This window comes from Crinia signifera, chromosome 19 (assembly GCF_055691185.1).
Source record: "Crinia signifera chromosome 19, ASM5569118v1, whole genome shotgun sequence".
Lineage (NCBI taxonomy): Eukaryota > Metazoa > Chordata > Amphibia > Anura > Myobatrachidae > Crinia > Crinia signifera.
This window is the reverse complement of record NC_139226.1, coordinates 12,442,102-12,466,807: the sequence shown is the minus strand read 5'-3', so window position 1 is coordinate 12,466,807 and position 24,706 is coordinate 12,442,102. Positions and strand designations below refer to the sequence as shown.

Below are 24,706 nucleotides of genomic sequence, written 5' to 3'. Positions count from 1 at the left end.
TCGAATTTGCATAAAGGTCGACATGAGGAAGGTCGACTGGTCATAAGGTCGACATGGGTTTTTCACTGTTTTTTGAGCCGACATGTGCCGACAGGCGGTATTTCATGCCCTACCATCCACTAGGGCGTGGTGGGAGAATAAAATAGTGTGCCGAGCGCAGCGAGGCACCGTGCCCGAAGCATTGCGAGCGAAGCGAGCGATGCGAGGGTCCGATTCTCATTGCCAACTGTGTCCATGTCGACTGTGTCGACATTCGGATAAAAAAACAGTGAAAAACCCATGTCGACCTTATGACCAGTCGACCTTCCTCATGTCGACCTTTATGCAAATTCGACCTTAAGTCATGTCGACCTTGGCCCATGTCGACCTTAAGTCAGGTCGACCTTCCTGCCAGTCGACCTAGTGGGGTCGACCTAATGACTGTAGACCTAAATGCAGTCTGACGAATGATCCCATTCCATTGACTATAGCCCGAGTGAAGGGGAAAACCTTAAAAAACCTCTGGTGAACTTTGGGGGACAGCCAAATTGTAATTAAGTCCACTGCAGAGGAAAAAGTAAAAAATTCCCTTCACACCGTCGATTCCGGAACGCTGGCCGTTCCAGAACTGATTGTAAACTGACGTTTTCGGGCCAGCGCAACAGGAGCTTAACTACAAGCTATCCAATCTTACATATCTTTTATAAACTGAGGACTTCCACCTCCCTACCACTTGAATGGAGGAAGGCGGAAGCCCCGCTGCAGCTGCGCAAGTTGCAGCCCCAATGCGGAACGAATGCGTTCAAAATCACGTTCCCGCAGACCTAAAACCCCCACACACTGCCGAAACACAGCCGCAAACTGGAATCGGGTTAGAGGCCACACCTCCTTGTGTGCCAGAAACTGTATGGCGGTACCCAGTCCGCAGGACACGTAATCCTCTGCCAGAGCGACTGGACAGATAGCTTTTACGCTCTGGGCCTTTAGGGTAACCCACGTACCCCTTCCCCTTTCATCCGTCTTGGATCTACGCAGTTTGCACATGACCTGTCCTTCCCCCAGGACTACCTCCTCCTTGAGAAGGCCAGATTGCGACTGTTTGCTAGACGCAACTAGTTCGCTTACGCGGAACGCGCCAAAAAATGCAAATGAGAAGGCCTCTCTGAAAAGAGCCGCCTCAAACTCATTCACAGCCACCGTGGATAAACGCTGCATAAGATTTGCTAGCATGTGTTCATCCACGGGCCGCCTTGCATCCGGGGCTACCGGTTGCGCCTTGGCCCAACCTTTCATGGCCTTAGCCAACAGAAAAGGCTTAGTGGGGTCTGGTTCATTAAGCAGTTTGGAATAGAAAGCTATCCCCGCCAAAGCCGCCGCCATAGCCGACTTTGATCTACCCTTTTGGTGGTGCTCCCAGACAAAGGCGAGTAAACGGTCCTCGACCGACTTACCGCCCATCTCGGGTAAGACCCGAAACGTGGACCAGTCCCTCCAGGCTGCCCCATAGGATCTACACGTGGAAGGGGCCAAAGACAGGAGGGCAAGGGACTTCATGCCGGCTCTATGACCTGCCACACAAAAGGGGGTACAACTAAGCCTGGTGGGGGCAGCCCCAGGGGCCAATTCGCGAAACCTCGAGAACTGTAACCGCGAGAGTGCGTCTGCTATACTGTTATCTACCCCCGGGACGTGCCAAGCCCTAAACTGAATTTTGTTTTGCAGACAGTGCAGTAACAGGTAACTCAATAAGCGCAAGGCTTGGGGGAAGCCGCCCTCTGGTTATTAATGGCGTGAACCACCCCTAAATTGTCGCACCAGAACACGATGTTCTGATCCGCCAACTGGCCTGCCCACAATTCTGCCGCCACAATGATAGGAAACAATTCCAGCAGCAACAGGTTGACCGTGTAACCTCGGTCAACCCAGGACTGCGGCCATGAGGCGCTACACCATTCTCCCTGAAAATAAGCCCCAAAGCCCGTGGACCCTGCTGCGTCAATGTACAGCTGTAGCTCGATGCTAGAGGAAGGGTCGGCTGGCCATAGCAACTCTCTATTAAAATGCTCCATGAAACTGGACCAGACTCCCAGGTCATCCTTAATCTCCCGTCCTAAACGAACTGTGTGAAGGGGGTCCCGCACCCCAGCCGTGGCCCTCTCAAGTTTCCTGCAGAACACCCGCCCCATAGGGATGATGCGGCAAGCGAAATTGAAAGATCCGAGCAGAGATTGAATCAGTCGCAGCCGAACCCTCCCCTTTCGCCGGCATTCCTCAATGAGAGCTTGCAGCCTGGCTACTTTGTCCTCGGGCAACCTACAGCAGCCCACTGCTGAGTCAATTTCGATGCCCAGGTATGACAGCACCGTGGTGGGCCCCTCAGTTTTATCCTCAGCTATGGGTACCCCTAAAGACCAGAGTATGCTCGTTGCCCTGGCTAAAAGGTGTGCGCAGGTTTCATCCCCTCCTGGTCCTACAAAAAGAAAATCATCAAAATAATGTGCCACACCGCTGCGGTCCGTGCTTTCTTGGATGCACCAGTGTAAGAAGGTACTGAATTTCTCAAAATAGGAGCAGGAGACCGAGCATCCCATCGGCAGGCATTTATCTATGAAAATGCCCACATCCAGCCTGAAACCCATGAAGCGGAAAGATTCCGGGTGTAGCGGGAGGAGCCAGAAAGCGGACTCGATGTCCAGTTTCGCCATCCGGGCCCCTGGCCCACAGTCCTTGACCAAACCCAGCACCTCATCAAACAGTTGATAGTGGAAGCTGCATTGGTCCTCGGGGATGGCATCATTGATGGAGTGCCCGTGGGGGTAAGACAGGTGTTGTATTAATCAGGTGCTTTTTTGGGCACTACTCCCAACGGGGAAAAACACATGCGGGGTAAGGGTTCGGCCGGAAATGGGCCCGCCATCCTGCCCAACCCTACCTCCGTCTTACCACCCCCGGGAAATCCCTAGCCGACTTTAGGTTTCTATTGGATACCACTAAAACTGACTCGGGGATGGGCAAACGGAAACCAAATTGAAAACCATTAAACAAAAATTGGGCCTCCTCCCTGTTAGGGTAGGAGGCCAACCAGTGGGCCAGTTGGGCCACAATTATGGGAGACGGGTCCTTACTTGTAGCTAGGTCCAGCATCTCCCTGCTCAGGAGTCCTCGCTGCCTTGCAAGATTTCCCTGGGTGCCCGGCTCCGCACCATCGGCATTCGTGCCGCAAACGGCATTTTGCCCCCCTGTCGCATTTGCCGTCGTTGAAGGCAAAACACCTACCTCTGCCCGCGGGCTTGCCCCCTGGCTTCCCCCTGAGAAAAGGCTTTTTACCCATTGACTCTGAAGAGGGCTGTCCTTTCCCAATCACCTCTATCCATATTTCCACGTGCTTGCACCCCATGGGCATGGTTGTGGACCCCTCATGGGCGCGAAGAAACTTTTCGTCATAGTCTCGCCAGGCGCTGTTTTTATAGTTAATGAACGCCTCGTTAACCAGGAACAGGTAACGAATGATGTTCAAATGCTCCTCAGGCCTAGTGCTCAGCAAGAGGCAAAAATGAGGAACCCTTTCAGACAATTATGGAAGCTCTTAAAGGCGAGCTCCCCATTGGCTGAGGACTTCTTAGCATTGTCAAAGTCCTTTTTCATGTCTGCTGTGAGGGTAAAGAGGTCCACAAACTTGCCCCTCTTGATCCTATCCTTTACCCCCCCCTGCGCAAACCCCTGGACACGGCTGTGTTAGAGCAGTGGACCATGTCCCCCGCCGAAGGAGTCTCGGCCGGGGACTTGTCCTTACGCGTGCGCTTGGGGCCCTTAACTCGTTTGGCTACAGCCTTTGCCACCAATTTTGCAAGCTTACGTGGGCGCTCTGCTGTCCCCTCGTCCCCACTACTAGCAGTCGAGTGGTAAGAGGAGGAATCACATAAAGAATTATCCGTGTTCTCACCATCATTAGATCCCGCGTCCTGTTCAACTGCAGGTGTTGCCAAGGCTGCTGCAGCATCTGCCACTGTAGGCCTCGAAGGCCCATCGGACTGACCCCTGCTGCTGGAACCGACCTGGGCCAAGGGGGTTGGAGGCGTGTTCCCACCGGATGTGGACGGGCCCGCGGGGACGACGGGCCGTTTGGGGGCCGAAACTGCTGTTGAAACCCTCCGTAAAGAGCGGCTTGATCCCGCCACCGATCCTCCACTCGTAGTCATGTCTGCTAAAACAGGGATAACATGAGCACTGGACCTCGAAACAGTAGATCCCTCATCATCTTCCCTAACACGACCACTAGTTGTGGGAGGGGCTGTGGGGACCTGTATTGTCTGGGTATGATAGGCAGCCTGCTGTTCCTGCTGTGCAGGGTAACCGCTCGGTGGGTATGCCTGCTGCTGGGTGGGTGCCCAGTGGCCGCACTGTTGTGTGGAATACCCTGTGAAACCCTGCCCGGGATGCGGTGCAAAATGTCCGCCCGACTGCGCAAAATACGGGAATGTCGAGCCGTGGCCCCCAGATGCTTGGGCCCCCCACTGCTGTGGGGCCAGGGGAACCGGGAAACAGGGAACCTGTGGCCCCGTGAACGCCTAGGTGGATTGGGCCTGTGGAGGGGGTTGGTGCTGCATAAATGACTGCAGGCCCGGACCCATAGGGAGAGCAGGGAAACCTGAGCCCACAGGCTGGTGCCACTGGCCGGAGAAATGCTGGGGCCCAGCTGGCCCCGCACCGTGGTGCCAAGGGGAATGCTGTCCGGCTGTGGCCGTGATCGGGGAGGGGAAACCCTGAGAGGGCACATATGAAGGGGCCATGCTCTGACCGTCCCGAGAAGGCCCAGTGCCAGCATCCAGACAGCAGGTGCCCGACTGCCGGGTGTAAGCCAGGGCCTATGCCCGGATGTCCTGTAAATATGGCAGGCCCTAACGATGTGGATGTCCCCACACTAGGCCCCCCCGTGATCACCTGCAGGGGGCTGCCCCTGCAATCCCCTTCTGGGGAACCAGCAATGGATGCCCGTCTACCCGATGCGTGCGCAGGGGTGCTATGGGCAACCACCGGGCTGGGCAACCTGTTAGGGGAGCCGGCATCCCTCAGCGGGGTGCCCGACGTGGACCGTGGCAAAGGGGAGGTGGATGTTGGGTCCGGCGTCCGCACGCTGCAGTGATTCGCCTGGCATCCCCCCGTCAGCTGGTGCACTGCTGCACACAGCAGGCACCTGGGAAGCTGGGGGCATATCCACCGGCGCATATGCCTCATGTGTGCCGGCGTCAGCGCTGCCCGCTGCGGCCGTGGAGTAACTGGGCCTAACCTGCACGCTACCTCCGCCGCACCCCTCCACATGCGCTAACGGGCGAGCAGCCTCCGCAAGCCAGCGGGGGGGGGAGCGGATCTCTTTGGGCGGCCTGACATGCTGACAGGGTAGCTGAGACAGGCACAGTAGGAAGCAAGAAGGAGAAAAGGAAAGATTAGAGAAGGTATGAGGTACTTATCTCAGCATGTCCTGTCCTGTCCTGATCAAATCCAAACTCAAAGAGGAAGTCCTTCCTGGCAACTTGCCTATATATACCCCTCTTCTAAGCTCACTCCCACCTGCTACCTAATAGGCAGATCTAGCTGCCACTCACCTGTGATTTCCTTTTGGCCTCTACCCTATCTTTCAATAGCTTTATTTACAATCACAAATTCACAGGCTCTTAGATGCACTCGGGCCTATGCGGCCCTTGTTTTATATGAGGCTTCTCTAACGCTGACAGAGTCCCAGCCAATATAGTCCACAGAACTCCTGAGCACGCTGTTTCATAGGTGCAAAGTTCAGACTGTAACATTATACTACATGTACCTCAACCATGATTGTATTGTCCCAGGATTAAGACAAGGTTGAAAATCACTGGACTAGTACCTTTGTCTATTGGGAAAAACATATATTAGAAACTAAAATAGTCTAAATCAGCTTAAGGGAACATATATATTTGTATGTGTATATTTCCTTCTTGTCCTACCACCATTTATATTCATATGACAAACACCCACTATACTTCTAAAGATTATATTGTATACCAGGGCCGGATTATAATGGGGGCACAAGGGGTCAGTACCCCTAGGCCCCCTCTAGCTTTTTTTTTAGGTAAAGATTTTGAGCATGGGAGCGGGGTAGTGCTGCAGCTTCACCTATCTGCCAATGTGACAATGATTAATAGCGCTGAGCATCGGGAGCCAAGGCACACTGACTGCACAAGTCTGCAATGCATTACTGGGAGTTGACTAAGTCCCATGACACTCTGCACCAGAGGGCAGAGGCTGAGACTTTTGTGCTGAGCTCTGATTGGTGAAGCTCATTACATACTTCTCAGGCCCATAGATAACAGCAGCAGCAGCCTAGTCATGGGATGGTTTTTAATCAGAGGCAGCACTGGGACTGTGTGGTCTCCTACAGAGTAAGGTGCAGAGGGACAAACACAGGCTTTTCATGACCATGTTTACACTGCCTTTACTCTGTGTTTTGACAGTGTAATATTCTCCCATGGAGTTAGCGGCCAGTAATGACAAGTGCAAGGGGGCCCCACTGTCTAAAGTGCCCCGGGTCCCCCGAAGGCTTAATCTGGCACTGTTGTATACCAAAGCAATAATACATACATTTATAGTATATTCCTACCAAGCAGTGGCGTAACTACATTTTGGGCACCCCCCCGCCGTTAAAGGGAGGGCGCCCAGCCACTCACCCGCCGCTCCCCCAGGTAGCCGTCAATGCAGGTGGGGGGACGCTGCGAGGCGGCTGGGGGGAAGGACGCTGCGGGGGATGGACGCTGCGGGGGACACAGCTGCGGCAATTACTTACAGCTGAGCCGGGCAGGGGGAGCCGGGAGCTGTCTGTACTGAAGAAGAAAAAAAAAGCCCATACAATGAATGGGCAGCCTGTGATTGGCTGAGCGCTCTCTCAGCCAGTCAGCAATTGGCTGAGAGAGCGCTCAGCAGCCAATCACAGGCTGCCCATTCATTGTATGGGCTTTTTTTTTCTTCTTCAGTACAGACAGCTCCCGGCTCCCCCTGCCCGGCTCAGCTGTAAGTAATTGCCGCAGCTGTGTCCCCCGCAGCGTCCGTCCCCCCAGCCGCCTCGCAGCGTCCCCCCCACCTGCACAGGTAAAGACTGGGGATGGTGCGGCGGGCGGCGGGGTGTAACGTAACTATAGCACTGCAGCCCCCAGCGCCCGCACATGCATAGCACCCCCCCGCGGTCGCGGGGGCTGCGGTGCTATAGTTACGCCCCTGCTACCAAGTTATATTACAACCCTTTCTGACATAGAACTGAATTGTCAGTATACTGCCAGAGGTAGAATGATTACTGTGTCAGCATAGGTATGTGTACTGAGGCTTGTTTAACTAACACTTGTGTAAAAACACAACAACCTGAGATCACTCACATCATATTTTTCTCAGTCCTACTACACCTTACGCGGAGAAATTATAAATAAAATCAATAAAATCACAAGAGGGCCACCTGCCCGACATAACACAACTTGAGGCAACAGCTCAACTAAAGTGGTGGTACTTGTGTATTATCACGGCGCCCGTCCTCGCGGTACGCGTCCTCCAACCTTTTCATACCCCCACTATCCACGTCGGCGTGGAGTTGATTTTATATAGTGTGGCGAGCGCAGCGAGCCACCAAGCCCGAAGCGTGGCGAGCGGACGCGTATTACTTCACATGTATTACATGAAAATCCAGCACTCCAATAAACCTGGACGCGGTGGGCAAGCCGTTACTTATGGCCATAAATAAGCGAAGAACCTCGCTAAAAATGCAAAATTTTATTGCAAAACTTTTAAATTGGGAGTTTAATTTGTGCACCTGCACCTTCGACTTTGTATGCAGTTCTACTGAAAGGTCTCCGCAGGGTCGCACCTCTCAATTGGTGTGCACCCCAGGACCCCACCCAAGTTTAATGTGATAGAATAATAGCCCACATGATATGCAGATACTGTATACACTGGGGTTCCTTAGTCCCAGGCCAAAACTCTGCATATGTTTAGCAAATACAAACGAGCTTTTGTCCAGTATGTTCAATTATACTGCAGACCAGAGGCGATGACGCCAGGAAACCAATTGTATTACTACAAACTCACAATTGGTCACAGCTCCTGGGTAATCAAGTACATTTACAATTCAATTAAGTATTTGATAAACAGGAGCCAAATCCTATCACACCAAAATACACCCCTGACATGGTTAAAGTTACAAAGGAAACAATGGGAATGTGCTGGTTTCATTGAGAGGTCTTGAATAAAAGAGCTAAATTGAGAAGTAGCAAAAATCCAGGACAGCACAGAGGGAGACAAGAGTTTGTGGGAGGAAGGCAGAAGGCGAAGGTGACGACTGGGAAGGTTTCTGGGACCTCAGCAGAAGGTACCTGTCCATTTTTACCCTCACACGTAACTTGCAAGTACAATTTTTGGTTGAAATTGCCTGTCTGTAAATAGTTTCATGTTGTTTAGAATCTGCATATATTATATAAGGCTCTGCAACGTTGGACTATAGATTTATACGCCAAGGTATAGAATGTGTATGTATAATGAGCCAGGAGGATACATCCCTGCATAAAGTATATTTACCATGTGCACAGATGTATTGCTTGGACAGTAGTGATTGGTTTAAATTGCTATACCTATCCGCATAGTTAGTGAGCCGGGGTGATTTAGCTCTGCATTGGTGGATTCAGGGGGGGGCCCCTGAAATGACGTGCCCCCCTTGTCATTTCATTTTGTTGCTGAGGACCAGGGCTTTCCAATGAGCCCAGCCCCGTGTCTCTAGCCCCAAGGGAACCGGAGATATCGCCTGGCAAATCTGTAATGTTTTTCCCCATAGGATAATATGGGACCTGTTAATTCCGACCCCCACCCAGTTCCGATGGCTGCCAGTTCCCCCCCTGGCATCACAGAAGCTTGTGTCAATAAGATACCAGGCTGGTCCATATCGGTCAATCGGTTCCAGAGATATTGCAGATAAACCGATTTTTTTATTTTTGAAATGTAATTTCATGGCTGTTCATGTTTTTTGAGGGCAGATTACTCTGGAACCAAACGTTCCAGTTTCACTGGACCAAAATCATTCAAAGCCCACTCAAAACTCAATATGATACTTGCCTCATGTAAATGGGTCAGTTGGTTCCGAAGATATAGCTGGTTAAATGAGATAACTGGTTAAAGGGGGGGAGGGGTGGTTTTCGCTCCCCCTCACACCAGAAAATGCAGGGACTAGGCTGGTGTAAAAGGGGCCAACCTGGGAATGCATTTTCTGGTGTGAAAGCGGTATTATTTCAAATAGCCGGGACCTGCAGTGCTCTGAATACAGTCAGGCTCTGCCACTGTCAGTGGCTATCACTTCTGCCTGGCGGCTGTCCCCCATTTACCGCGAGCATGTATTCCCCCTTGGCAATGAGCATGTAATCCCACACGGCAACGAGCATGGAAACTCTGGCAATGAGCATGGAACCCTTGGCAATGAGCATGTAGATAAGCAGCACTTATGTAGAATAATTTTTAATAGGCATTATGGTGTTTGGCATAATACATAATGGCATGTAATGGACATTATGGTGTAAATGTTTAATGCGCGCTTTTGGTGGACAATGTCCCTGTTTATGAAGAGTATTGTGAATTTTGGCTTAATCTGTATGGCATTATGTGAATTCTGGCTCAATCCGTGTGGCATTATGTGAATTTTGTCTCCATGGTGGGCCTGTGTATTTTAAATGCCAGGGCCTATTTTTAATCCCATTCCCACCCTCTCTCTGCCGCTCTCTTAGCATGTACACTGGCACCACTAACACCGCCCCTCCTACACCTTAACCCTCTTTTATCATGGTGCCCCCCCCAGTCATTTTATCCTGCATCGGCCCCTGTAGCTCTGTAAAGCAGGCCTGTCCAAACTGTGGCCCTCCAGCTGTTGTGAAACTACACATCCCAGCATGAATTGCTATAGTTTTAGCTCTCACTTATAGCAAAACTGTGGTAAGGCATGATGGGACTTGTAGTTTCACAACAGCTGGAGGGCCACAGTTTGGACATGCCGGTACTTGTGTATTATCTGGGCACCCGATTTTTTTTCATCGCATGCCACTACTTAAGGCATGCGATGCGATTTCATTGTAAAGACCCAATTTTTAATTGTATAGTCACCCATGGGTGATTTCATACCCCCACTATCCAACTACGCATGGAGTTGATCTTATATAGTGTGGCGAGAGCAGCGAGGCACCGAGCCCAAAGCGAGGATTACTTTACATGTATTCTGCGTCCCCTCGCTTCGGGCTGTGTCCCCTCGCTTCGGTCTCGGTGGCTGCTGCGCTCGCCCCACTATATAAAATCAACTCCATGCGTAGTTGGATAGTGGGGGTATGAAATCACCCATGGGTGACTATACAATTAAAAATCGGGTCTTTACAATGAAAAATCGCATTGCATGAATTGTATGCCACTATATTGCATGCGATGCGATGCAATACAATGAAAAAACCGGGCGCCCAGATATTACACAAGTACCGACATGCCTGCTGTAAAGTATATTTGACCTTTCTTATTTCCCAGATAGAGATAGAGTTCTTTACCCTATGAGCCAATCACAGACATATGTATCGGAATGCTTATGTGCATCCCTGTGTGATTGGACAAGTGATTATATTGCCCTATTGTTATGAGCCATCCTTGTAAAGTCTATTATAATTTAAATGCAGATGTTAACTACATAAACCCATTATATCAATATGGTATAATAATATACTTTAGATTAGATTCCACTCTCTCATAATTGCTCACCCAGTTGGGACTATTATTATTATTATTATTATTATTATTATTATATACTATATTAAAAACTCTACATATTTTGGCCATTATTCTGGTTCACTCACAAAGGCAAATTCCTTCTCAAATGGACAAAACTTTGGGCCTTATTCTAGTTCACTCTTTTTGACAAATTCCTTCTTAGATGGACAAAACCATGTGCACTGCAGGTGGGGTAGATGTTACTTGTGCATAGAGAATTTGATTCGGGTGGGTTTTTCTTCAAAGTGAGATCTATATTGCAGTGTAAAAATAAAGCAGCCAGTATTTACCCTGCACAGAAACAAAATAACTCACCCCAATCTAATTCTCTCTGCACATGTTACATCTGCCCCCCTGCAGTGCACATGGTTTTGTCCATCTAAGAAGGATTTTGGCAGAAAGAGTGAACTAGAATAAGGCCCCATGTGCACTGCAGGGGGTAGATGTAACTTGTGCAGAGAGATTTAGATTTGGGTGAGGTATTTTGTTTCTGTGCAAGGTAAATACTGACTGCTTTATTTTTACACTGCAATATAGATCTCACTTTGAAACAAAACCCCACCCAAATCTAATTCTCTCTGCATGTTATATCTGCCCCACCTGCAGTGCACATGATTTTGTCCATGTGAAAAGGAATTTGCCTTTGCGAGTGAACCAGAATAAGGTCCTTTATCTGCGTGCTAATGTCACAGCAATCAATAAACCACGTAATTATGTGGTCCAGAATTTGGAATTTCTATGGGATTCTTGGGTTTTGCATTTCTTTAAAATGGATAAAAAGATAGAAATGTGGAATAATTTTGCAACCCAAAATCTAAAATTTGGATTATAACTCTGAATTCAGAACCACGGGGTGATCTGAGCTGGGAATCAGTTTGGTTCTGATATCCGAACCGGAAATCAGATCAGATCTGCAATATTCGGATGGTTTCAGATTTCTAATGAACCAAATCGCACATCTGATACTAAGGACGTGCTGGAAAAGCTGATTCACATATTAGAAAATGTCAGTATTATTACTGGGGCAAGAATATACCTAAAGCTGGGCACACACTATAGGGGAAATTTACTAATACCCCTTTCAGACAGAAAAAAAAATTGCCGGGTGAAGCAGTTCCACTCGGTAATTTTGTGAATAACACGGGTCCTTTTTCTGTGTGAAAGAGCACACCCGTGTCGTAAATCCCATGTCTCCGACCCTGGAATTGACCAGGGTTCAGGACACGGGATTTATGACCCGTGCTGACCCTTTCACACAGAAGAAATACCCGTGTTATTCAGCAAATTACCAGGTAGAAATTTTCAACTCAGTAATTTGTTCTTCTGTGTGAAGGGGGTCAGGCTGCTCCCGGCAAAATGACCCAGCATTTGAAATGCCATGTATTTGCAGGGATTTTCAGACTTTTCTGTCTGAAAGGGGTATAAGATGAGGGATCTATTTCAGATGGGATGTTGCTATAGGCAACCAATCAGATACTATGTATTAGCTTCTAGATTAATGGTGCTAAATAATTAATCAGCGGATTCTGGCCCTTATTCTGGTTGGTGCGGCCAGAGCCGCACACGGGGCTCCGGCCGCACAAACCAATCCCCGCCCACCCTACGGATCGCCACGGCCGTCCGTACACGGACGGCTGGCGATCCGCATTAAAATGGTGGAGGCTACGCCTCCACCATGGTGGGAGCTGCCCCCTGCATTCGATGGTCGTCGACCATCGAAGGCAGGTCCGCACGCCGCGGCAGCTCCCGCAAGCTAAGACCACACGGACAATCGTCCGTGTGGTAGCTTGTATGGGGGCTGAAAGCTGACATCCGGCGACGTCAGCTTTCCGCCCCCATGAGTGGCGTCATGCCCTCATTACCATGCATACGCCCCGCGTTTGCATGGGAACGCCCATGAAACGCGGGGCGTACACATAGGGAAATGAGGGCATGATGCCTCTCACGCCCCTATCCGCCCCCTTTGCGGCGGACGAAATCCGTCTGCGGCGAAGGGGGCTGCACATGCGCAGATTCACCTCTGCGCATGTGCAGACCAAAAACATCGGCGGTACGGCCGCACGCGGGCCGTACCGTTCCGATCTGAATAAGGGCCTCTGACTGGTTGCCCATAGCAACATCCCAATACAACTCCCAGCTTAGGGCCCCCAAACATTAGGCCGACTTGTCTTAAGGCCCCCATACATTAGGCCGACTTGTCCTAGGGACAAGTCGGACCCAATTTACCTGCGAGCCGCCCGGCAGCTCCCCGGGAGGCTCACATACAATTTGGCACTTGATGTGCCATTTTTACATGGGATAAATCGCATGCGATTTATCCCATGTAAAAAAAACCACGGTGAGCAGTAGTGGGGACGGGCAGCGGTGGTGGGGGCGGCCAGCGGCGGTAGTGGGGGCGGGCGGCGGTGGGGGGGGGGGGTCAGCGGCAGCAGGCGGCGTTTGCGGTGAGCGCAGTGTACTTACACATAGCAGCAGCGGCGGGGACGGGACGCGCAGTGGCGGCTATTATATTTTTAAAATACTTGTCAAATGACCGGCCGCTCTCTGATTGGCTGAGAGCTCTCCGGCCAATCAGAGAGCGGCCGGTCATTTGACAAGTATTTTAAAAATATAATAGCCGCCACTGCGCGTCCCGTCCCCGCTGCTGCTGCTATGTGTAAGTACACTGCGCTCACCGCACACGCCGCCCGTCCCCACCGCCGCTGGCCGCCCCCACCACTGCTGCCGCTGGCCGCCCCCACCACCGCTGCCGCTGGCCGCCCCCACTACTCCCCCGGTGTCTGTATGCATATGCCTGTCAGGTGGCAGGCATATGCATACAGGGAGATCTCACTCTCTCCTTATCTCACTCTCTCCTTATCTCACTCTCTCCTTATCTCACTCTCTCCTTATCTCACTCTCTCCTTATCTCACTCTCTCCTGATGACAATTAATGCTCACACTCACATTTACTTTCAGTGATAAGAAGAGAAAATGAAGACGGTTCTTCAGTTTGTGGGAGCAGGTGAGTTTTGTTATGACTACATTACACTGCTCGGTTGTGAGTCAATCAGAACTTGCAGAACGGCAACCAAAAAGGAGACACCACAGCAGCGGCTCCAGATTGGCTGTTGGTCTGTGAGCTCCGATTGGCTTGCGGCTGGATCCATATGTGAAATGTCGCCGGCGCTTTCTCTATCTGCCACCCGGAGCCCCAGCTGCAATGAGCTGGTGGCGCTGATCCATCTCAGGGATCCCTGCCCAAATTTTCAGTCCTAGGCCCCCGAATTTCTGACGGCAGGCTATAGCATTTTCACATAAGACTTTTTTAGAATTTTTCAGAATAAAAAAAAACACCATCTTACATAAAGCAAAAGCAAACCTAACTACACGCGGTAGCACAATCTCATTCACATTATACCACATATAGTGCCTCTGATTCATATTATACCACATAGTAATGCCCCTTAGTAACGTTAGGACACATAGTAGTTCCCCTTATTCACATCACATCATTTAGTAGTGCCTCTTATTCATGTTACACTACACAGTAGTACTCCTTGTACATGACACAGTAGTGTTGCTTATACACAATGACCACAGTAGTGGTGCCTCTTACACTTTATACCCACAGTAAGAGTTCCTTGTGACGGCTTGACACCACACATGCCGTGCCAAAAACGGAAGCTTTTTCGACAGTCTTTTCTGTTGCAATGACTGTGCGGGGCTGTGGTGGATGGCCAACTAGTTCCCAATACCATTTGAGGTGGTGGAACTCAGTTCCACTTTGTTCCCCTCAATATAAGTGGAAGCAATTAATAATGAAAAGTACTAGTTAGTGTGCGCACTGTGGTTTGTTCCTTTCAAAGTAGAAGGAGAGTTATGTGCAGAATTGTTTAAATAATTTAAAATATGTGACATTATCATTAGAATATTAACTTATTATTTTTCCCTTCAGTCCTGTGTCTGGTTTTGGTGAAAGGCATCTACGGCTCAGAAACAGGTCAGTAAAATGTAGTGTTCTATAATGCATAGATATATATATTAGGGCGTAGTGAAAAACCTGAAATTGAGAAATTCAAAATCGGCTAGTGTGGGAAAGTTGTGACTTGACCTGAATAGGAAACGTGCAAAAGCTTTTTGATCTAAATCAACATCTTCTGTTCTGGCAAGAGGCCTGAAGTTTCACTTTTTTGGTGAAAATGACGAAAACTGTGAAGAAGCTCCGATCTAGTTATAATTATGTCAGGATGTCTTAGAGTGGTTCATTAATATACTTTAGCTTAGTAAAAGAGAGTACAAGCTTGTCCTAGTGCAAAGTGACTTTGGCAAAATAAAAAATCCCTGATAAATTACCCATTTTCATGGCTTCAATTGTGAATATGGTGTTTTTTTTTTTTTTTTTTTTTTGGGAGAGGATGCTCTGTAATTGATGTGATCAAGAAAATAAACTTGGTAAAAAAAAAAAAAAAAAAAAACGGGTACATCCCTTTTGTTTGCCTTTAATAGAATAGTGCACCTATGTGTCTATGTGTCTTCTAATGTCCAACAAACTCTTTACTGAATGATCCAGTAAGTTCAGTAACAATGCATTACACTCTGGGGCAGATTTATTAAGCTTGGAGAAGAGATAAACTGGAGATAAAGCGGAGAAAAGGTAAAAGGAGATAAAGCACCAGCCAATCAGCTCCCAACTGTCTTTTTCAAACACAGCTGATTGGCTGGTGCTTTATCCCCTTTTACCTTTTCTCCGTTTTATCTCCAGTTTATCTCTTCTCCAAGATTAATAAATCTGCCCCTCTGTTCTTTAGGTGCAGGATTTCAAACTTCTGTTTATTGTCTTTACTTATTGTAACAGTTACGGTTTTTCAATAACAGACTGCAACAGTTATTTCTTATTAGCAAGATCTGACAACCAGACAATAGGAGACAATAATACAACAAACTGGGTATTTACAGATAGTCAAAGGTAGGAGGGCCCTGCTCGCAAGCTTACAATATACAGGGAAATAGGCATTAGTTCCACCAGAATGTAAAGGGTCCTGGTGTGCTGTATGATATGGTGACCCAGCAGTTTGGCAAGGGGTCAGGAGGATGGAAAATGTGAAAAATAAAGAGAGTGGATATGTGTGGCCTGTACAGTGGGGATGTGATTAAATATATAGTTATTCTTGTATGGGTCCACAATAAAGGGTTACAATGAGGGGTTAGGAGGAGGGATTGGGCATAATGTTAGGGTGAAGGGTTAGGTTTAGGGGCATGCTGGTACTTGCAGTTCTACCGATATCAGCATGTTCTGTCAGCCATGGGTATTCAGATAATTGTAGTACAACTGTACTTGCCATTCCCAAATACCTGAAATGCAGCCTGGGATTACTGGTACCATTTTTGATTGATAGTGCAACCCACCTGGGAAATTCAGCTCATGTCGAACAGTATGATGTTGATTCCCCAGCAGTAAACCCACCAGTCCTGGCTGCAGTAACTCAGTGCTTCTATCTGCATTTTCGTTTCTGAATTAGCTTGTAGCAGTGACGGTTATGAGCACCAGTGCTGGCACTTGCGGATTCCCCAGTAGCAGACCCACTAGCCCTGGTCGCAGTAACCCAGTGCTTGTATCTGCATTTTCATTTCTGATTTAGCTTGTAGCAGCGTCAGTTATGAGAACCACTGCTGGCACTTGCAGATTCCCCAGCAGCAGACCCACCAGCCCTGGCTGCAGTAACCCAGTGCTTGTATCTGCATTTCCGTTTCTGATTTAGCTTGTAGCAGTGTCGGTTATGAGCACCAGTGCTGGCACTTGTCTCTGGGGGAAGACATACTTTATTTTATTTCTTTTAAAATTATTATTGATTTTTGGCCACATATTGAAGACACTGTTACATTTAATTGAATTTGATATAGAGCCTTTTTCCGCAAACTACTGATGTCAGGAATAAAGTCACAGATGGGCAATGGCAACAGACGCAGTTACGGGCGCTTCTGTAAGCCAGGAGTGTAACCATTACCTCTGTAGTAGTGGTCCATGCGGCTGCTGTTGGGTCTGGTGGTAAGAGGAAGTCAACTATAATATATGTTCTGGAGTCCTCTGGTCTTTTGTGCACACACGTGAGGGACAGAACATGGGCGCAGAGGGCCTGTTCATCCTTATGTCCCACCGAACATGTGCCGCCCCCCAATGTTTTTCATTACTTTGCACTTGTCTCACGTCTTCCTGTATGAGTAACGGAGTCCATTGCGTATATGTGAGCTTCTCATTTCTCTTCTTGTAGGCCCTTGTCTTGGTGCTAATGAAGAGTACAAGGGTTGTCCTTCCAACTGTCCACCTACCTGTGATAATTGGGACAAAGGACTAATGTGCAGTCAGGTCTGCCGTCTCCCTGGAAAATGTCAGTGCAAGACCGGATATGTCCGTAACAGCGAAGGAGCCTGTGTTCTTCCCAAGCAATGTCCTCCTAAAAGTAAGTGCGGGGGATGTGTGCCAGGGGTGTGACTATTGCTGTTGTAGCCAATGCGGCTGCTATGTGGTGTGGCGGGAAGTAAGGGACTCTGCCCTCCTGAGCACACAGGAGGGCGGGGGGTGGGTGGGGGGGGGGGGTTGGGGAGCACATGCACTGGGGGACATATTTGACCTTCTATGGCCTGCACTGGCCCCAAATGTTTTGTATGCCTTCACAACCTGCTGATGCTTCCCCATATCTGGTCTTGACAAAGTCCATGTGGAACAGAATGCTGTGGATTCCCCAGCAGCAGACCCACCAGCCCTGGCTGCAGTAACTCAGTGCTTGTATTTGCATTTGCATTTCTGATATAGCTTGTAGCAGCGTCGGTTATGAGCACCAGTGCTGGCACTTGTCTCTGGGGGAAGACACACTTTATTTTATTTCTTTTAAAATAATTATTGATGGTATTGTTTCCTAGCACGGCGCCCGCGATTTTGATTGGCATCGCATGCCAACCAAATCGCATGCCAGTTTCCCAAGAGATGAGTTGTTAGTGTCGGACTTGCAGTGAAATGGGGTCCCTTGGCGATGGGCTGCAAGCTTAAATGCATTGACTAATTCATGAACCAAAACACCATTATTTGATTATTTGTATATTAAGGTGAGTTAGTTTATTATGGTGAGTGCTGTATTTACTAGAGTGTGTGGTCACAGGCCACTGCACCCCAACCTGGGAAGTGTGAGCGCAGTTTGCACCCCATTCGTAGGAATGGCGAGTGCGGTGGTACTTCTCTCTCTCTATTCTCTTATGGGTCCATAATGAAGGGGACCCATTCCAGGAGGGACAAAACGGTCTGTGCCTGGATTTCATTGCCAGAGGCAGTAGCAGAGGAGGGGCAATCGAAAATACAAATAGGGGAGCACCTACTGTCAGTGACTCCTGGACTGTGTTTGGGGTGGCAGTTGGTGTAATTCACCTGCTTAAATTTTGGACTGTGCTACAGCCATTACCTCTGCAACTGTCTCTGGTCAGGAATAGAGCATTTTGTCCCTCCTGGAAAAGGTCATGTTGGGAGGTATGGGTTAGGAGGAGGGATTGGGCATAATGGTAGGTTGAGGGGTTAGGTTTACCAATAGGGTTATGGTGAGGGGTTAGGGGCATGCTGGTACTTGCAGTTCTACCAGGGCATAAAGTGGTCATGCAGAGGTGGGGGAACTCATTTCTCTATGCCACCTAATTAAACCCCCTCCCCTCCCCCCATTAGGTAGGGACAGGGACAGTGGTAGGGTTTTTGGCAGTACCTTGTAAACTAGAATGCTTTTCTGTGAGAATTACAGTGCAGGGAAAACGTGGAGATTAAAATGTTCCATCACTATTAGAGGTGGTGGAACTCAGTTCCAGCCAGTTCCCCCTCACTTTAACCTCTGAGTTCTACCAATATCAGCATGTTCTGGCAGCCATGGGTATTCAGATAACTGTACTTGCCATTCCCAAATCCCTCAAATGCAGCCTGGGACTTCTGGTACCAGTAGTGATTCAGTCAAATGTTTTGCCATCATTTTAAGACGATCCCATACTGTACATAGCAAACAGGGGGAAATGAAGAGCTCTTGGGATAGATTTACTAAAGCTTCCAAAACAAGTGGAGGAGCGCCCATACCAACCAATCATATTCTGTCTATCATTTCCTAGACTGTAACAGAGACATGTAGAATCTGATCGGTTGCTCTGGGCAACACCAGCACTTGTCTGTTTTAGAAGCTTTAGTAAATGAGTAAGGGTTGCCTACATTATGTTTTATAGCTCAATCCCCTTGGGAAATTCAGCCCATGTGGAACAGGATGCAGTGGATTCCCCAGCAGCAGACCCACCAGCCCTGGCTGCAGTAACTCAGTGCTTGTATCTGCATTTTCATTTCTGATATAGCTTGTAGCAGCGTCGGTTATGAGCACCAGTGCTGGCACTTGTCTCTGGGGGAAGACACACTTTATTTATTTTAAAATAATTATTGATGGTATTGTTTCCTAGCACGGCGCCCGCGATTTTGATTGTATCGATCACGGCCGCAAAAATCGCCTCAATCACATCGCATGCCAACCAAATCGCATGCGATGGACGCAATTTTTACATTGGAATCAATGTAAATTAGTTCCTGAGACCCAATTTGACATTGATTTCTATGAAAAAGCCCCAAAACCCCAATTTTTAATTGAAAACCCCCCCTCATGGTTGAAATGCCCCCCCCCCCATTGTTAACGCCACCCCACCCCAAAGCGTAGCGAGCCCTCCTACCTTTTCATAGCCCCACTATCCACGTCGGCGTGGAGTTGATTTTATAAAGTGTGGCGAGTGCAGCGAGCCACCAAGCCCGACGTGGATAGTGGGGGTATGAAAAGGATCGGAGGACGCGAACTGCCGCACCTCACGGGCTCGCTGCGCTCGCCACGCTTCGGGTTGACGTCAATAGTGGAGTGGCATTAACAATGGGGGGCATTAACCATATTTAATACCCATGACGGGGGCATATACAATGAGAAATGGGCCATATTAGCCCATTTCCCATTGTTTCCTATGTAAAATCGGCTTGGCCCGCGACCAACGCGATTTTACCTTAAAAACTCAATTAACATTGTTTTCTATGGGAAAATTGCGTTGATCGCAATGGACGCGATCAACACGATTTTCACTTTTACCGGCAATTAAGCTTGTAATTGACAGAAAATTGCGTCCATCGCTTCCTTCGCATGCGTTAAGTACCTTAACTTAAGGCATGCGATCAACCCCGACGGGCGCCGTGCTAGGAAACAAGTACCTTGATTTTTGCCCACATATTGAAGACACTGTTACATTTAATTTAATTTGATATAGAGCCTTATTCCGCAAACTACTGATGTCAGGAATAAAGTCACAGATGGGCAACCGCCAACAGACGCAGTTACGGGCGCTTCTGTAAGCCAGGAGTGTCACCATTACCTCTGGAGTAGTGGTCCATGCGGCTGCTGTTGGGTCTGGTGGTAAGAGGAAGTCCACTATAATATATGTTCTGGAGTCCTCTGGTCTTCTGTGCACACACGTGAGGGACAGAACATGGGCGCAGAGAGCCTGTTTTTCCTTACGTCCCTCCAAACATGTTCCATCCCCCAATGTTTTTCATTACTTTCCGCTTGTCTCACGTCTTCCTGTCTGAATAACGGAGTCCATTGCAGATTTGTGAGCTTTGTGGGCTGCTGACACGACCTGAGTGTAAGAGGTCATGGTCTATTACTCATTGTCTTCTTCTTCTAATTTAGGCCCTTGTCCTGGTGCTAATGAGGAGTACACGGATTGTCCTTCCAACTGTCCACCTACCTGTGATAATTGGGACAAAGGAATAGGGTGCATTGAGATCTGCCGCATCCCTGGAAAATGTCAGTGCAAGACCGGATATGTCCGTAACAGCGAAGGAGCCTGTGTTCTTCCCAAGCAATGTCCTCCTAAAAGTAAGTGCGGGGGATGTGTGCCAGGGGTGTGACCATTGCTGCCGTATTCAGTGCGGGCTGTGTGCCAGGGGTGTGACCATTGCTGCAGTATTCAGTGCGGGCTGTGTGCCAGGGGTGTGACCATTGCTGCAGTATTCAGTGCGGGCTGTGTGCCAGGGGTGTGACCATTGCTGTTGTATACAGTGCGGGCTGTGTGCCAGGGTGTGACCATTGCTGCGGTATTCAGTGTGGGCTGTGTGCCAGGGGTGTGACCATTGCTGCGGTATTCAGTGTGGGCTGTGTGCCAGGGGTGTGACCATTGCTGCGGTATTCAGTGTGGGCTGTGTGCCAGGGGTGTGACCATTGCTGCAGTATACAGTGTGGGCTGTGTGCCAGGGGTGTGACCATTGCTGCAGTATTCAGTGTGGGCTGTGTGCCAGGGGTGTGACCATTGCTGCGGTATTCAGTGTGGGCTGTGTGCCAGGGGTGTGACCATTGCTGCGGTATTCAGTGTGGGCTGTGTGCCAGGGGTGTGACCATTGCTGCAGTATACAGTGTGGGCTGTGTGCCAGGGGTGTGACCATTGCTGTTGTATACAGTGCGGGCTGTGTGCCAGGGGTGTGACCATTGCTGTTGTATACAGTGTGGGCTGTGTGCCAGGGGTGTGACCATTGCTGCAGTATACAGTGCGGGCTGTGTGCCAGGGGTGTGACCATTGCTGCGGTATTCAGTGTGGGCTGTGTGCCAGGGGTGTGACCATTGCTGCAGTATACAGTGTGGGCTGTGTGCCAGGGGTGTGACCATTGCTGCGGTATTCAGTGTGGGCTGTGTGCCAGGGGTGTGACCATTGCTGCAGTATACAGTGTGGGCTGTGTGCCAGGGGTGTGACCATTGCTGTTGTATACAGTGTGGGCTGTGTGCCAGGGGTGTGACCATTGCTGTTGTATACAGTGCGGGCTGTGACCATTGCTGGTGTATACAGTGCGGGCTGTGTGACCATTGCTGTTGTATACAGTGTGGGCTGTGTGCCAGGGGTGTGACCATTGCTGTTGTATACAGTGCGCGCTGTGTGCCAGGGGTGTGACCATTGCTGCAGTATACAGTGTGGGCTGTGTGCCAGGGGTGTGACCATTGCTGTTGTATACAGTGCGGGCTGTGTGCCAGGGGTGTGACCATTGCTGTTGTATACAGTGCGGGCTGTGTGCCAGGGGTGTGACCATTGCTGCAGTATACAGTGCGGGCTGTGTGCCAGGGGTGTGACCATTGCTGTTGTATACAGTGCGCGCTGTGTGCCAGGGGTGTGACCATTGCTGCAGTATACAGTGTGGGCTGTGTGCCAGGGGTGTGACCATTGCTGTTGTATACAGTGCGGGCTGTGTGCCAGGGGTGTGACCATTGCTGTTGTATACAGTGCGGGCTGTGTACCAGGGGTGTGACCATTGCTGTTGTATACAGTCTGGGCTGTGTGCCAGGGGTGTGACCATTGCTGTTGTATACAGTGCGGGCTGTGTGCCAGGGGTGTGACCATTGCTGCAGTATACAGTGCGGGCTGTGTGCCAGGGGTGTGACCATTGCTGTTGTATACAGTGCGGGCTGTGTGCCAGGGGTGTGACCATTGCTGCAGTATACAGTGCGGGCTGTGTGCCAGGGGTGTGACCATTGCTGCAGTATACAGTGTGGGCTGTGTGCCAGGGGTGTGACCATTGCTGCGGTATTCAGTGTGGGCTGTGTGCCAGGGGTGTGAAAATTGCTGCAGTATACAGTGTGGGCTGTGTGCCAGGGGTGTGACCATTGCTGCGGTATTCAGTGTGGGCTGTGTGCCAGGGGTGTGACCATTGCTGCAGTATACAGTGTGGGCTGTGTGCCAGGGGTGTGACCATTGCTGTTGTATACAGTGTGGGCTGTGTGCCAGGGGTGTGACCATTGCTGTTGTATACAGTGCGGGCTGTGACCATTGCTGCAGTATTCAGTGCGGGCTGTGGACTCTGGTGGGAAGAAAGGGTCCAGCAACGAGTGTCCATAAGTTCCAAGGGTCTCTGCCCTTCCCTACATACCCAGATAGGCCAGCACATGTGCAGGGAGGCCGTGTTTGGCCTTCATGGGATATGGATGATAAATCAATAATGTATAGGTCAACATACACTGGGTCAATAACAGTCACAAGGTTGACACTGACAAAAGGTCAACACAATAAAAAAAAATCCACATTGACATGGCAATGCTTAACACACTTACAGGTCGACATAAGTTTTTTAAGATTTTTGGGACTTTCTCATACTTTTGACCTCGTGCATGTCAACCGTTTACCAATGTGGACCTTTGTCAGTGTGCACCTAGGGCATGTGGACCTGTCAGTGTGCACCTAGGGCATGTGGACCTGTCAGTGTGCACCTAGGGCATGTGGACCTTTGTCAGTGTGCACCTAGGGCATGTGGACCTGTCAGTGTGCACCTAGGGCATGTGGACCTGTCAGTGTGCACCTAGGGCATGTGGACCTTTGTCAGTGTGCACCTAGGGCATGTGGACCTCTGTCAGTGTGCACCTAGGGCATGTGGACCTTTGTCAGTGTGCACCTAGGGCATGTGGACCTCTGTCAGTGTGCACCTAGGGCATGTGGACCTCTGTCAGTGTGCACCTAGGGCATGTGGACCTTTGTCAGTGTGCACCTAGGGCATGGCTATTTACCTCCTGTATATCCTATGATCCTCACCCGGCCATCAGTTCCACAGTAATGGCACCGGCCCCAATTGTTCGCAGTTGCCACGGCCTGAGTATAACAGGTCATGGTCTATTATTACTAATAGATTAATTAATAATTACTCATTGTCTTCTTCTTCTTCTTCTAATTTAGGAGTTTGTCCTGATGCTAATGAGGAGTACAAGCCATGCCCTTCCAGATGCCCACCTTGTGTATTGAACTGTGGTGCTCTTTATTTGTACTGTATTTTTGTTATTTATTCAATGTTATGCTAAGTTTTGTCTCCCTGTATTGTTTCTTTGTACGGCGCTGCAAAACACTTGTAGCGCCTTATAAATAAAATTATAATAATACCTGTGAAAATTGGGACCAAAAAATTAAATGCACCAAGGAATGCCACCTACCTGGAAGATGCCAGTGCAAGACCGGATATGTCCGCAACGGCCACGGAAACTGTGTTCTTCCCAAACAATGTCCTTCTTAAAGTAAGGGCGGGGGGATGTGTGCCAGGGGTGTGACCATTGTGGTGTGGCGGGAATTAAGGGGCTCTGCCCTCCGGAGCGCACATGGGGGGGGGGGGGGTTTCAGCACATGAGCTGGGAGGGCATGTTTGACCTTGAATGGCCTGCGCTGACCCCAAAGTTTTCTATCAATTCACAACCTGCTGGCTTTGTGGTGCAATCTTAGTTCCTGATTCTGTAAGGATTGGTCCCCAGTGTATTCGGACCGGGGACCGATGGTGCGGCTCTGTGCATTCGTATAGCCAAATATATGCATGCGCTGTACGATGGTGGCTATCCCAGTCATCGAGGCGTTCACACAGAGGGGGATGGGCAGGGGGCGTTCACACAGAGGGGGATGGGCAGGGGGAGGACAGGGGGCTGACACATGGGGATGCCCAGTGTTTCCTAGGTGTGCCCACAAAAAAGGTGGTTGCACCAGAAAAACGATGGGCGTCCCCATGCAAACTCAAAGCCTGCACGTCACATGACGTCATCGCCCGCCCCATTTTTTAACGGAATCTGTATACCTCCGGAACGCTGTAACCTATCCAGTTACGGGAAATGATACAGACATATATGTTGTTGTATGCAGTGTGTTCTCTTCACATCACAATAAAGCTGAGATCCTCCCTATTATGTCTCTGTATAACAGTAATCATTGAACCAATAACTGCATTGTAATGATGAATTGTCATCTCTGTGCGGGAATGGTGGATGATATACTCAGGTACAATAAGCAGGACAAGATACATGGTTATATTGTTACATGTGGATAATAGACGGTGACCTAATACACGCACTCTCTATTAGTGACGTACAGTATACGCAGATAGTGGTGAACTTGACCA

At 49.4% G+C, this 24,706-nt stretch overlaps 2 protein-coding genes across 2 annotated transcripts in view; both read left to right on the top strand.

Moving 5' to 3' along the window:
- LOC146041446 (zonadhesin-like) overlaps positions 1-24,706 on the top strand; it is a 155,783-nt gene that overhangs the window by 90,563 nt on the left and 40,514 nt on the right. The window lies entirely within an intron of this gene.
- Positions 8,178-23,931, top strand: LOC146042134 (serine protease inhibitor swm-1-like). The gene is made up of 6 exons (XM_083162059.1): positions 8,178-8,359; positions 13,735-13,780; positions 14,714-14,758; positions 17,028-17,216; positions 20,490-20,678; positions 23,509-23,931. The coding sequence occupies exons 2-6, from the start codon at positions 13,750-13,752 to the stop codon at positions 23,628-23,630; spliced, it is 576 nt and encodes a 191-aa protein (XP_083018185.1). The 5' UTR covers positions 8,178-8,359; positions 13,735-13,749; the 3' UTR covers positions 23,631-23,931.